The sequence below is a fragment of the Eublepharis macularius genome, chromosome 17 (assembly GCF_028583425.1).
Source record: "Eublepharis macularius isolate TG4126 chromosome 17, MPM_Emac_v1.0, whole genome shotgun sequence".
Taxonomy (NCBI): Eukaryota; Metazoa; Chordata; class Lepidosauria; order Squamata; family Eublepharidae; genus Eublepharis; species Eublepharis macularius.
Window position 1 is genome coordinate 13952427 of NC_072806.1, and position 14284 is coordinate 13966710.

The 14284-nt window shown below is 47.8% G+C and overlaps 1 protein-coding gene across 1 annotated transcript in view; it reads left to right on the plus strand.

Annotated features, from left to right (window-relative positions):
* VWA5B1 (von Willebrand factor A domain containing 5B1) overlaps window positions 1–14284 on the plus strand; it is a 71192-nt gene that overhangs the window by 31457 nt on the left and 25451 nt on the right. The window contains exons 9-11 of the mRNA XM_055001735.1: window positions 2765–2967; window positions 3865–3979; window positions 13189–13374. Of these exons, the coding sequence (XP_054857710.1) occupies window positions 2765–2967; window positions 3865–3979; window positions 13189–13374 (504 nt within the window). The remainder of the gene's footprint in view (window positions 1–2764; window positions 2968–3864; window positions 3980–13188; window positions 13375–14284) is intronic.

Sequence of the window (14284 nt, forward strand, 5' to 3'; positions counted from 1 at the left end):
ATTTCCATACAGTGTCAAGGGCATTTCCATAAACAATGTCATAGGGTAGATGAATACAAGTTTACAGAGACATAGCATTAGCAAGGATCCAGTACTGGGTTGAAGGATTGCTTTTTTGTTTAAAAAGATTGTTTAAAAAGACAGAGCTGGTGGCAGGGCAAAGGCTTTACTATACACTGGAGCTGTGTGAAGGGGCTGTGAAACGCCAGAAGGGAAACTTCAGCCCATTATAACCTCTCCAGGTCCAAGCCAGGCTCTGGAAGGCAGTTCCAGCCCATTTCCATTACTCACTGTCCTTGGTTCAGTCCCACACAGTACTAGACTGGAGAGGTGAAACTGTCAGCCTTCGGGAAAATGAAGATGAAATTAACAAACCTTCTGAGGAGGGATCTCTGCCTGCTCTGTCTTTTTAAAACTATGCTTCCCAGCTAACATTGCGTCTCCCTACACTTGATGACCATGTACTAGGAGCTGACCAGAGGTGCCACCTTTAGGCTAGCCTTGCCCCATCCATTCGACAGAGGATAGCGGCCTGCTTGTTGCACCTTCACATTCATGTTTCAGCTGCTTATCCCAGAATTTCAAAGGATGGATTTGGATATGGCTGCTTGATCAGATCTAGCCTTGACACGATCTAGCAGAGGGACAGTTCCGACTTCACATTTTGTACCTACATTTGTAAAGCTTGGCTTGTAGCATTGGATGCCTGAAATTTTAAAAGCACACAGAGCGCAGCAAACAGGGAAGGCTCCCACCCCCCAGTCTTGAGACTGACAAAGGGACATGCATGAAAATGCACCTGCATACACCTTCTTCACAATTAAACAGAGGCAGGGATGTGTTGCACTCTGCTAGCCCTGTAGTTAGGGGCAGAATATAGTGTGATGTTAGAAAGGTGCAAGAGGAACAAGCTTATTTTTTAAAATTGAGCACATGCCCTTGTTCCGGCAGCAACGGCCAGAGGAAGGTCCTCTCCACCTCTTCCCAGAATTCCTCTGTGCGTTCTCAAGAGACCAGTTATTTCATGTCCTGCTTTCCTAAGGGCAGACTGCACAGGTCATCCTGTTTTATCCTGTGAGTAGGATTGCCATTTGCCAGCCTCCAGGTGGAGCCTGGAGCCCCAGAATTATAACCGACCTCCACACTACAAGGATCAGTTCTCCTGGAGAAAATGCCTGCTTTAGAGGGTGAACTCTATGATATTATATCCCACTGAGAGCCAAGCTACAAGTGATGCCTGACACAGGTTGGACACTTGTCAGCTTCCCTCAAGTTTTGATGGGAAATGTAGGCGTCCTGCTTTTACAGCTTGGCTCTCCATTACAGCTGCAAGACCAGGATGCCTACATTTCCCATCAAAACTTGAGAGAAGCTGACAAGTGTCCAACCTGTGTCAGGCGTCACTTGTAGCTTGTCTCTAAGTTCACTTCTCTCCCCAAATTCTGCCCTCCCCATCCTCCTCTCCCAATTCTCTAGAAATTTTATACCTTGGAGTGGGAAACCCAACCTGTGAGGTAAGTTCAACTGAGACTGTATCTGGGCCACCAGGGGCCTTCAGAAATTTGTTTCCCTCATCTAAGTGCTGCCTTTTATTATACCATAGTGACTCTTTGTACCAAGCAGAGGAGAATTCTGAGGCATAATTTTACTCAGAAGGGTCCTTCCCAAGGGAAATTAACATGCAGGATAGATTAGTTTCCAATTCACCTCCACTTGAGTGCCTGGGGAAGATAATGGCTCAATGCTCTCAGACTAATAAAGCCAGCAAATAATCGTTCAGTTGCAAAAGTAATGAAATATGATTTTTTTGTGCTAATATTAAATCCACCCTCCCCCAACGACTCTGTGATGTTGAGTGTTAAAATAGTGTTGGCAGTTTCCATTACCCTCCCGGCAGGAGTGGGGGGGACCTGGCACTTATCCTTTTGATGTCTTCACACACGCATAAAACATGCATGCACTCCCAGGGGCAGTGCAATGATGTCATTTCTGGGAAGTGATGTCATCGTGGAGGGGCCCAAATCGGCCCGTTGAAAAGCATGGGCGTGCTATCAGGATGGCATAATAATGGACGTTTCCACATGTCCCAGCATAGTGCTAAACTCACAGAATGAGTGTGTCTTCCTGGCACGATTTCTGGCCAGGTGAGTGGGGGCAGGAGGCAGAAAGGGTTGCCATCCTTCAGGTGGGGGCTGGAGACCTTCCAGAATGACAACTAATCTCCAGGTGACAGAGATCAGTTCCCCTGGAGAAAATGGCTGCCTGGGAAGGTGGACTGTATGGCATTATAGCCAACTGAAGTCCCTCCCCTCCCCAAACCTTGCCCTCTCCAGGCTCCCCCCCCCCCAATCTCCAGGAATTTCCCAATCAGGAACTGGCCACCCTAGAGGTGGAGGGTGGGGCCCACCAGGGACTTGGTAGCCCTAGTTGGCAGAGAAAGCAGGTCGGAGATCAGTTCCTGTGGAGAAAATTAGCAAGTACTAAGGAGAATCACGAAATCGGATCCTAACTATAACAACGCTGCCACTGTGATTGTCTGACTACACTGATTAAATCATAAATTAGTCATAAAACTCATGAATCGTATAATTCATTATTTCAACCATATACCATCCAAGAATCATTAAAGATAAAGCAAGTAGGTGCCAAATGTACCCTCCCAGGAGTTTTCCAAGCCAGAGCTGGCAACCTTAACTGGTACAAATGCCACATGCCATTTGTTCGTGCGAACAGAGCCGACACGGCTCTTCTTCTTTCTCCGTAGGAGAACTTGGCCGTTGCGTGTGAGAGCATCAAGAAGATCCGAGCCGACATGGGTGGAACCAATGTCTTATCCCCTTTGAAATGGATCATCCGGCAGCCCATCCACCGGGGACACCCACGGCTGCTTTTCTTGCTGACTGATGGGGCTGTTAGCAATACCGGGAAGGTCATAGAACTTGTTCGGAATCAGTCCTTTTCTACCAGGTACGGAAGATCCTGGGGTCTTCTTATAAACTTCCTTTCAAGGTTAAGGACCCATGCATCTAAAGGTCTCTTCCCTTGCGCCTCTGTGCACCAGTTGGATGCTTACTGACCATTTCCTCACTTAAGGCCACTCTATTTCTGAAGGCCTTTAATAAGGTGTAGGCTGCAGGGGGCATTATTTGGTGTTTGATTGTCTTGTGTATGTTTTAAATTTGCATTTGCAGGCTGCCGTGAAATATGGGGAAAGATGAGTTGTATATGTGTGTGTGGTTATCATATGATTGTGGATATAATCATTAATTAATAATCAATTAATTTATTCTTTAAGGAAGAATAAATTAATTCCCTTCCCTTACTCAAAACTTCCCCTTCAGGATTCTAGATACACTTGGACATGAACTGGCCAATTTCCCTCTCCTTTGGTCCCTCCCTCAAGCATATTAGGAAGGCAATGCAGTTGATATGTTTATGACTTTTGATATCTTCAAAAAGCAATGCAGCTATGTTTTGTTCTACTTAAGACATCTTAGCTGTCTCCAAGGGCTGTCCATTTTGCAGTAGTCAAGACTAGGAGTTAAAAATGCATGGATCAGCATTGTGAAATCCTCTGGATGCAGCCAGGCAAGGACTGCCAAGAAGACCCTTCCCCATAATCTCTAGGGGATAGTGAGGGCATGCCAGGAAGGCAGTGGGACTTTTCCTGACTCACCCCTGCCATTACAGATGGCAAAGCTAAATGAGTGGGCCAAATGTGAGCATTTTTCCTCAGCTAGTAGCCGTAATCTCACTTGTTCTGATTTCTAGCCTTGTGAAACTTTCCATGGCTGGGACATTGCCCTTCCTTCCCCGCTGCTGACTCAATGCGCACCCAATCCCTGTGTTTTTCTCCTGTTGCAGGTGCTACACTTTTGGCATCGGGCAGAATGCTTGTCGGAGGCTGGTGAACGGGCTGGCTGCTGTGTCCAAAGGAAGTGCAGAATTCCTGGTAGAGGGAGAAAGGTTGCAACCAAAGGTATCTTTCTTAGTATTCATCTTCATATCAAATGAGAGAGAAGCTGTAGGTCAGTGTGGCACAAAGCACATTCTTTATATGGAGCTGGCTGCAGTCCCTGGCACCTCCAAGTTAAAAGGGAGGGAGCCAGGCTGGAAAAATCCTTTGCCTGATGTTCTGGAGAGCTGCTGCTAGCTAGAATAGAAAATACAGTAGGTATTTTCTAATGGCCTGAGCTCATATAAGGCAGCTTCAAATGTTCCGATTTTTAAGAAGAGTCGTCTTGGCGAAACATCTGCTTTGTGTGTAAAGAAAGTCCTAGGCTCAGTATGTAGAATTTGCATTTGAGGGATATCAGGTAAGTGATTTGAGAAGTGATTTGAGAATCTGCCAGGTAATCAGATAGATAACACTGAACTAGATGGACGAATGAATTCATGGAGGTGCCTTATACTGAGCCAGATCATTGGTCTATCAAGGTCAACTCCATATTATCTCTTTTCCCTAGCAGCAGCTATCCTGGGTCCCAGGGAGAGCTCTTTCCCCCCACCTACTACCTGATCCTTGAATAAATACTCCTCATGTAGGCCTCTCATTTACTTGCTGGTACAGAGAATTTTCCTCCCCCAAGGAAGAGTGAGATAAAAAAATGGCCTCCACATAATGACGCTCTAGGAATCACCCCAATCTCTGTGGTAAAGACCACAGAGACTAGAGGAGGCAGCCTTGAGGGTCACCCGGCAGTGACATCACATCCTACCCAAAATCCACTCTCCCCAGGCACCACCCCCTAAGATCTCCTGGCATTTGTGGAGGCTGTGTTGGGAACCCTATCTTGATGCCACCTGAAAATGCAAACACTTGATGTCTGCTGATGTCAAAAGAGTGTTCTTCCGGTGTTTGGGAGATCATGGTGGAATATAGAAGAAGAGGCCATTCAGCATTGTATTTTGTGATCAGCTCCTTGAAGTGTGGCCAAACCGCCAGAGGCTCTGAACAAAATGTAGAACAAAACGAAGCCACCTGCATACGCACATCTGCATAGATTTATGAATGTTGCATATTATATTCTGCTTTTGTGAGTCACACAGAGGGGCAAAGAGCTCTTTGTAGAGGCCCTGAAGGCTACTTCCTAATTTCCGACTCCCAAGTGCATCAATGTGTGTGCGGGGTTCTTCAGAGTGATGAACCGTACCAATTTTTCTGTGGCTGCACAACTGCAGAACCCCACCAAGCCTTGACTCTGGGAAGCCCGTGCAAACTTTGAAGCCTTCGTATAATGGACCCGTCAGTTTTGGTAATGAAAGGAATTAGGCAGCAATCAGTCAGCATGGAAAACCGGAAAATGGTAGATGAGTTCAATTTCACTTGGGTAGGAACTACTTCAAAGGAGCAAGAGGTGAAGACCGAAGCAGTAATTGAGGTCATTATGACTTGAGAGCTATGAATGCTGCAAGTGTTTGACCGATGCTTCGTGGAGGATTTCTGCTTGCTGGGTGTAACGTTTATTGATCTACGTTCCTCGCAAGGGGCAAGAGGAGAGCACTGCCAAGTCACAGCCCCATATTTCAGAAAGTGTCTGGAGTAGGGGTGTGCAAGCCAAAAATTTTCGGCTATAGCCGAAAGTAGAAAGCCGAAAGAAGATTCTCTATCGTTAAAGCCGAAAGCCGAAACAAGAATCTCTTTCGGCTTTCAGCTTTCGGGATTCTTTCGGCATTATTTCGGCATTCTTTCGGCTTTTTTCTATGGGAAAATTCCTCCGTCTTCCAGGACGCCTGGAGGAGGCATTTTCCCACAGAATAAGCCCAAAATTGGTGGGGACCTTCCTCTAACCCTTCTCTAACAACCACCCAAGTTTCAGACAGATTGGACTTTGGGGGGCCATGTTATGGCCCCCCAAAGCAGGTCCCCCCATCCTCCCATAAGAAAGCGAAGGAGCAGCATATTGTTAGCATGCTGCTGCTGATCTTTCTTCATTATTTCCTATGGGGAAAAAATGAAGAGGCAGGCTTCCTTTGCCAGGGGTGGCATTTTGCATGCAAAATGCCCCCCAGCCCTCAGGGGCCCTTCTCCCACCCCTCCTCCCACCCCCCACCAAGGCTCAGCCTGCTCCCACTTGGGGGGGCCATTTCATGGCCTCCCCAAGTAGGTGCTCTAATCTCTACCACTGACAGCTGGGGGAGGCTTGTGTTGCCAGGGGTGGCATTTTGCATGCAAAATGCCCCCCAACCCTCTGGGGCCCTTCTCCCACCCCTCCCCCCACCCCCCACCAAGGCTCAGCCTGCTCCCACTTGGGGGGGGGGCATTTCATGGCCTCCCCAAGTAGGTGCTCTGCTCTCATCTCTACCACTGACAGCTGGGGGAGGCTTGTGTTGCCAGGGGTGGCATTTTGCATGCAAAATGCCCCCCAGCCCTCTGGGGCCCTTCTCCCACCCTTCCTCCCACCCCCCACCAAGGCTCAGACTGCTCCCACTTGGGGGGGCCATTTCATGGCTTCCCCAAGTAGGTCCTCTCAGCCCCTAAAGTCCACCCCTTACAGCCCCACACAAACCCAATTCCCCCCCAGCTGCCACACACAGACCCAAATCCCCACATTAGCCCCTCACAGACCCAAATCCACCCCCACCTGCCCCACACCCATAACCCCAGGAACAGGCTGGCAAAGGCCAGCCCTCTCCCTTTGTTCCCTATGCTGGGAACTTCTAAACTCTCTTTCCCTGGGCAATTCTGCACAGCCCAGGGGTGCCACAATGGTGGGCACACTTCTGAGTGCCAGCTGGTCCCTGTGAAAGAGCACCTGAACCACAGACACCCTCCCTCAAATTCCCCCACCACCTACAGAGATGGCTGGCCAGCCAGCCCCATTGTTCCCTATGATGGGAACCAACTGCACAACAAAGATTAAAACAAGAACAACACAAAATAAAGTTTTTAAAAAATTATATTCTCCCTTCCAAAGTACAAGTAGGCAAAGCATTATGACACATTACACCAGCAGTCCCCCACACAGAAAAATTAAAACAAAACTCACTTAACATCAGAGAATCACAAAGCATGATTCCTGTCAAAAACACTTTATTTCTTGAACAGCTTTAGGTTACACAGCAGGGGGGAACACCAAAGGGCATGGCAGCACTATCTTACACAAAAATAACACAACTCACTTCACATTAAAGAATCACCCCAAAAAATTGCTGTCAAAAGCACTTTATTTCTGTAACTGCTTTAGGTTACACAGTAGGAAGGCACCACAGAGCAGGAAAGCAGTGTACTACACAAAAATAACACAACTCACTTCACATCAGAGAATCACACAAACACAACTGCTGTCAAAAACGGTGAAGTGGGTTGTATTATTTTTTGTAGTACATTGCTATCATGCCCTGTTGTGCCCTCCTACTGTGTAACCTAAAGCTGTTCAAGAAATAAAGTGTTTTTGCCAGGAATTGTGCTTTTGTGATTCTCTGATGTTAAGTGAGTTGTGTTATTTTTGTGTAAGATAGTGCTGCCATGCCCTTTGGTGTTCCCTCCTGCTGTGTAACCTAAAGCTGTTCAAGAAATAAAGTGTTTTTGACAGGAATCATGCTTTGTGATTCTCTGATGTTAAGTGAGTTTTGTTTTAATTTTTCTGTGTGGGGGACTGCTGGTGTAATGTGTCATAATGCTTTGCCTACTTGTACTTTGGAAGGGAGAATATAATTTTTTAAAAACTTTATTTTGTGTTGTTCTTGTTTTATTCTTTGTTGTGCAGTTGGTTCCCATCATAGGGAACAATGGGGCTGGCTGGCCAGCCATCTCTGTAGGTGGTGGGGGAATTTGAGGGAGGGTGTCTGTGGTTCAGGTGCTCTTTCACAGGGACCAGCTGGCACTCAGAAGTGTGCCCACCATTGTGGCACCCCTGGGCTGTGCAGAATTGCCCAGGGAAAGAGAGTTTAGAAGTTCCCAGCATAGGGAACAAAGGGAGAGGGCTGGCCTTTGCCAGCCTGTTCCTGGGGTTATGGGTGTGGGGCAGGTGGGGGTGGATTTGGGTCTGTGAGGGGCTAATGTGGGGATTTGGGTCTGTGTGTGGCAGCTGGGGGGGAATTGGGTTTGTGTGGGGCTGTAAGGGGTGGACTTTAGGGGCTGAGAGGACCTACTTGGGGAAGCCATGAAATGGCCCCCCCAAGTGGGAGCAGTCTGAGCCTTGGTGGGGGGTGGGAGGAAGGGTGGGAGAAGGGCCCCAGAGGGCTGGGGGGCATTTTGCATGCAAAATGCCACCCCTGGCAACACAAGCCTCCCCCAGCTGTCAGTGGTAGAGATGAGAGCAGAGCACCTACTTGGGGAGGCCATGAAATGCCCCCCCAAGTGGGAGCAGGCTGAGCCTTGGTGGGGGGTGGGAGGAGGGGTGGGAGAAGGGCCCCTGAGGGCTGGGGGGCATTTTGCATGCAAAATGCCACCCCTGGCAAAGGAAGCCTGCCTCTTCATTTTTTCCCCATAGGAAATAATGAAGAAAGATCAGCAGCAGCATGCTAACAATATGCTGCTCCTTCGCTTTCTTATGGGAGGATGGGGGGACCTGCTTTGGGGGGCCATAACATGGCCCCCCAAAGTCCAATCTGTCTGAAACTTGGGTGGTTGTTAGAGAAGGGTTAGAGGAAGGTCCCCACCAATTTTGGGCTTATTCGGTGGGAAAATGCCTCCTCCAGGCATCCTGGAAGACGGAGGCATTTTCCCATAGAAAAGCCGAAAGAAAGCCGAAAGAATCCCGAAACGTTTCGGCTTTTTTCTTTCGGCTACCCGAAACGTTTCGGCATTCCCCGAAACGTTTCGGCATTCCCCGAAAGAAGCCGAAACACTTTTGTTTCGGCATTCTTTCGGCATTCTGAATGCCGAAACGCACATCCCTAGTCTGGAGTCATTTATTGGCATATGACACAGGGGAATGAAATTTATTTATTTAGATATTTATACCCCACTTTAGATCCAAAGCGCTTAAGAACTTTGTTGTCCTGCCCTCCATTTATCCTCAACACAACAACTCTGTGAGGTTGAGAGAGAGTGACTAGCCCATGGTTACCCAGAAAGTTTCCATGGCAGAATAAAGATTTGAACCTGGATCTTCCTATCGGCTGGTGTCAGAGTGCACCACGTATGGGAGATGTGCTGGCTAGAAGTGCAACTATCTTACTACATAAAAGGTGAGCCATACTAGTGACAACTCACCTTTTAGTCTGGCGCAGGTGCACTGATCAAAACTGAGCTGTCGGCCCGGCAGGCCTCTGAGAGGCCACGGAGCCAGCAGGGAGGCACAGTGTGGGGGAGCCCCCCCTGCGGCCTTCCCATCACCTCTATGGTAGCAGTAGGGCCTTGGGAGGTCTGCCAGGCCTCTGTGCCGCTAGCGGGAGGCCTCTGAGGCACTGTGGACCTGGCGGTGAGGCACAGCGTGGCCCCGCAGTGACCGTGGAGGTGGTGGGAAGGGCATACCGGGGGGTGGGGCTCCCTAAGGCTGCTGCATCAGCCTTGGGAGATCTGTGCCAGGCCTCCATGTCACCGGTGGCAGGCCTCTGAAGGACTGCACAGCTGGCAGGTATAAGCTTTCAAGAGACAAAGCTCTCTTCTTCAGATACCTTCTTCCCTTCTGAAGAAGGGAGTTTTGACTTGAAAGCTTGTTCCCTGGAAAGCTCATTGGTTTTTAAGGTTCTGTTGGATTCAACACTTGTTATAGCAGATTAGGAATTTAGGAAATCTTGTGTCCTGCCTTATTGCAACACTATGTTTCATGGACTTCCCTGCGCCTCTGGCTACTGGCTTTTGCCATTACTCTTCGGTAATGTCTTGCAAACACCATAATGAGTATTTTCTCAAACATCATTTCCCTGTCGGAAAGTCAGAGAAGTAGAGTGGTCAATTTTCCCTGACCCCCCCAGCAAGAATACAGGCTTCCCGAGAGAGAAGGACTGGGAAACTGTTTTTCAGCACACGACGGTAATTTCCTGTATGCACTTGGCAAAGGTCATCTGGCGCTGGAATGAAATGAGGATGTATGGCTCGATCTCTTCAGTCCTCATAACGTCTAGAAATACGGATCACCTCGCATGACATTATTGGGGCTTAGGGTCTCAGTCCAGTCATAAGGCGAAAGCCGTGGTATAGAAACTGCCATCAAGTCGCAGGTGATTTACGGTGACCTCACAAAGTTTTCAAGGCAAGAGGTGAACAGAGATGGATTGCTGTTGCCTGCCTCTGCATAGAGACCCTTGCCTTCCTTGTTGATGTCCCGTCCAAGTATTCACCACCAGGGCTGACTCTGCTTAACTTCTGAGACGTGACAAGATCAGCCTAGCCTGGACCACCCAGGTCACTGAGGTAAACTAATGAAGGTTGGTGTGACAGTCCGAAAGCTGGTTAATTAGGGTCAGTCAGACCAGGATTTGAAACCACAGTTTGATAACAGCAACAGCAACAACATTCAATTTATATACCACCCTTCATGACAACTTAACAGCCCCTCAGAGTGGTTTACAAAGTATGGTATTATTATCCTCACAACAATCACTCTGTGAGGTGGCTGGGGCCGAGAGAGCTTCCGAGAGCTGTGACTAGCCCAAGGTCATCCAACTGGCTTCAAGAGGAGGAGTAGGGAATCAAACCCAGTTCTGCAGATTAGAGTCCCAACGCTCTTAACCACTATACCAAACTGATGTTGGTTTATTCATCATGATTAAGTTTTCTCACAATTTCTCATGATGTACGAATGCAGGCATCATGGTTTGTTTCCTGGTCGGCCTTTGGAATACTCCCTGGCCATAGAAACACCTGGCTACAGTGAAGGTAAAGAAACCAGCATTTGAGGGATGGTCTGACTCTCTCTACATGAGACACCCTGAAGTGTGTTTGTCAAGTGTAGGGAGGCGCAATGTTAGCTGAGAAGCATAGTTTTAAAAGACAGAGCAGGTGGAGATTGCTCTGCATTAAAATACTTGGTGCCTTCTATCCCATGAACCTCCCTTTTCCAGGATCCACAGCTATACGGGAAAGAGGGTAGAGGGGGAAAGCTTCCAGAACCTGAGACAGTAACTGATGCAGACTCTTTTCCTTTTGATTTACAAAAAGAGAGTTTGTTAATTTAATCTTCACCCCCTTGAAGGCTCTATCTGTTTCACCTCTCCCATTTAAAACTGTGTAGGATTGCAACCAGAGGGCAGCGAGGAATGGAAATGCCTGGAGCTGCCTTCCAGAGCTGGGCTTGGACCTGGAGAGGTTATAATGTGCTGAAGTTTCCCTTCTGGCATTTCACAGCTCCATCACATCTCCAGCATATAGCAAAGCCTTTGCCCTGCTGCTAGTTCTGTCTTTTTAAACTACCCTTCCTGGCTACCATTACATCTCCCAACACGTGTTTTTCACGTGTCAGCTGTCTCGTATAGAGAGACTCTGAGAAATGCATCCTAGTTAAGATAAATGATGGTTTTGTATTCTACCTGAACTGAATGTGTGTGTTCCCCTCGCCCCTCTCCTTTTCATCAGCTGCCACTTGCAAGGGATAAGGAAACTGCTGGCATCACATCACTCACGTGCTGTTATCCCAGGGGACAGAGCTAGGGGAGACTTGGGGTACTGTTTGTGGTGGCAGCCGTACATCCTCCATAATCTCCTGTTTGCACCCATTTCCTCTCGAAGATCCCATCCGGAGAAGTCATGCTAATTCTTTCCCTGTTTCTTCTGAAGTCCCACTAAGGCTTTCGGAGCTTTAATGACAAGTCACTGTCAGTTTTGCAGCTGAGCAAGCGTCAGATCATTTAATGATCCCTCTGCTTGGAAGGACTGAGGGGGTGGGTGCCTGTTGGCAGCTGGCACAATTTCCTGCTCTTTGACGCCCACGCAATGAGTGGGCCCAGGCCAGTCGGATAAAAAGCACCCTGGCGCAATGGTCACCGGAGAGATGCTATTTACCCTTTTGTGTACGTCTCAGGGAGATTGGCGGGGGTGGAGCAGGGGGGAGGTGAGCGAAGAAGTGCCTGTCTGGTTCAATCTGTTAACTTTCATCACAAGGTATGAAACAAAAAGAGAGGAGTCGGCATCCGTTATCGTTTCAGGTGCTGGAAGCTTTCCCCCTCCACCTTCTTTCCCGTATAGTTATGGATCCTGGAAAAGGGAGGTTCGTGGGACAGAAGGCACTGAGGGTTTTAATGCTTTTTTTTACCTGTTAGTTGGACATCTAAGCTGCCTTTGATGTCTGAAGCTCCACACTGACAACTCTCAAAATGATAGGTTTTTCAGCTTTTCTTTGCAGAGCATCAGAGCTAAAAAGCCATCTTGAATAGTGACAGCCACAACACACACACACCCTTTGCCATATCGCCTTGTTTTCTTCCGGGGTTGGGAGGCAAGCATTTTGACACCTTGGGTAGTATCTGTCACTTGTGCTCCCAACTATATCCTCGCACCTTCCTCCACCAGGCCCTGTAGCTTGTTAAACCCCGGCATGGCTCTCTTGGAAGTCTTTATCAACCAGCATCCTTGAAAACAGGAAACTTCCATTCCATTCTATTTATTAACAGCTCGTGGGATTTTAGACGAGACTGGATCCTTCCTTTAATTGAACCTAGCGCTTTCTTTGTGGAAGAAGCTTTCAAGGGCCACTTCTTATTTTTTCAAGCTACCCACTGCCTTGCCCTCCTTCCTCTCTCTCGGCCTTTATTTTTCTCATGAAATACCAGATACTATGGAAGTCCTTCTTTCCTGTTCCCTGAGCTGTTGCTTATTTAAGTTTCTTCTTGGAGTGCAATAGAAGTTCTTGAGTGGCAGTTTGGGAATCACTGAGTTGGTAAATGCCTGGAGATTTAAAGGGTAGAATCTCAGCTGGGTATAGAGTCCATCCTCCAAAGCGGCCGTGTGCTGCAGGAAAACTGTCGCCTGGAGATGTCATTCCAGGAGATCTTTAGGCACCATCTGAAGGTTGGTAACTTTAAATAACTGACCTAGATGGTTGAAATCTGCCCTGACCTGGATAGTCCAGGTGAGCCTGATCTCATCCGATGTCAGAAGCTAAGCAGGGTCGGCCTTGGTTAGTAATTGGATGGGAGACCTCCAAGGAAGACCAGGGTTGCAGAGGCAGGCAATGGCAAACCACCTCTGTTAGTCTCTTGTCATGAAAACCCCACTAGGGGTCGCCATAAGTTAGCTATGACTTGAGGGCACTCTCCACCATCCACATGTTTGAAATCCAATCTCACACTCTGTGCCCTTAGATGATCAAGTCTTTGAAGAAGGCTATGGCTCCCATTGTCAGCGACGTCTCCGTGGAGTGGGTTTTTCCTGAAACAACAGAAGTTTTAATCTCACCTCTCAGTGCTAGCTGCCTTTTCCCAGGGGACCGGTTGGTTGGCTACAGCATGGTCTGTGATACATCCTTGTATGTTTCTAACCCCAGGCTGGTGAGTATTAGTCACTACTGTGTTTAGCTTTCTGTGTAGTTTTGAGCTGCTGGTGAAATAATGTCAGGAGCCACCGCCCTTAGACTGTTAAGTCCTTGGTGGGTTAGACCCCAAAAGCAGGAAATGAGCCGCTCCCCGTTTAGTTTCTATTTACATTCATTTATATTTTTGTCACCTGGTTTGGGTTCTTTGCTTTTTGCTGTTTAGTTTGACAGGCCGGGTTTATTTTGTGTGGTTTTTAAATGCAATCGACATGGTCTTTATTTGTGCAATACTGTTTTATCGACCCTCAGAGAGCATTGCCGGTGGGGGTGAGAGAGGAGATGCATTAAATTTACAGGAGGGGAAATTCACTGCAAGAAATTGCATTAAAATGACATGTGAGGAATTCCTTGGAATCGAAGTTTGATTCTCACAAGGAAGAGGCAAAATCAAAGTTGAAATTGTCTGATCAGGTAGCTGGGATGAGAAAACAGACTTACACCTATTCTAGATTTCGCAGGCATTCCCCAGAAAATCAGATTTCTTCTTTAAGGACCAAATCAGACACGATGCTAGGAGTTCTATGAATGGAGCGTCCAGGCCATAAAAAAAACCTAAATAGCAGGTGCACAGGGGGTCAGTTTGGTTAAGGATTATAGGTCTTTTCCAACCCACGGAGCTAATTGCCTCTCTGGAGGGGTTATTTCAATCCTGGAAGAGGCATAGGAAGAAAGGGTTAAATACTCTTTTCCCAGCGACCCTTCCCCAGTCTTTGCAGCAGATATATGATTCTGCTAACTTGTTTTTCAGAAACAGCATCAAGGCTTGTTTAGCCTTGGAGTAGCAGCATCTTCCGTTCATGGCCCCTTGGAAATCAGTCCCTGGAAGAAAGAATGGCAAGTGAGGGCTGAGTGGAACACTGAGGATG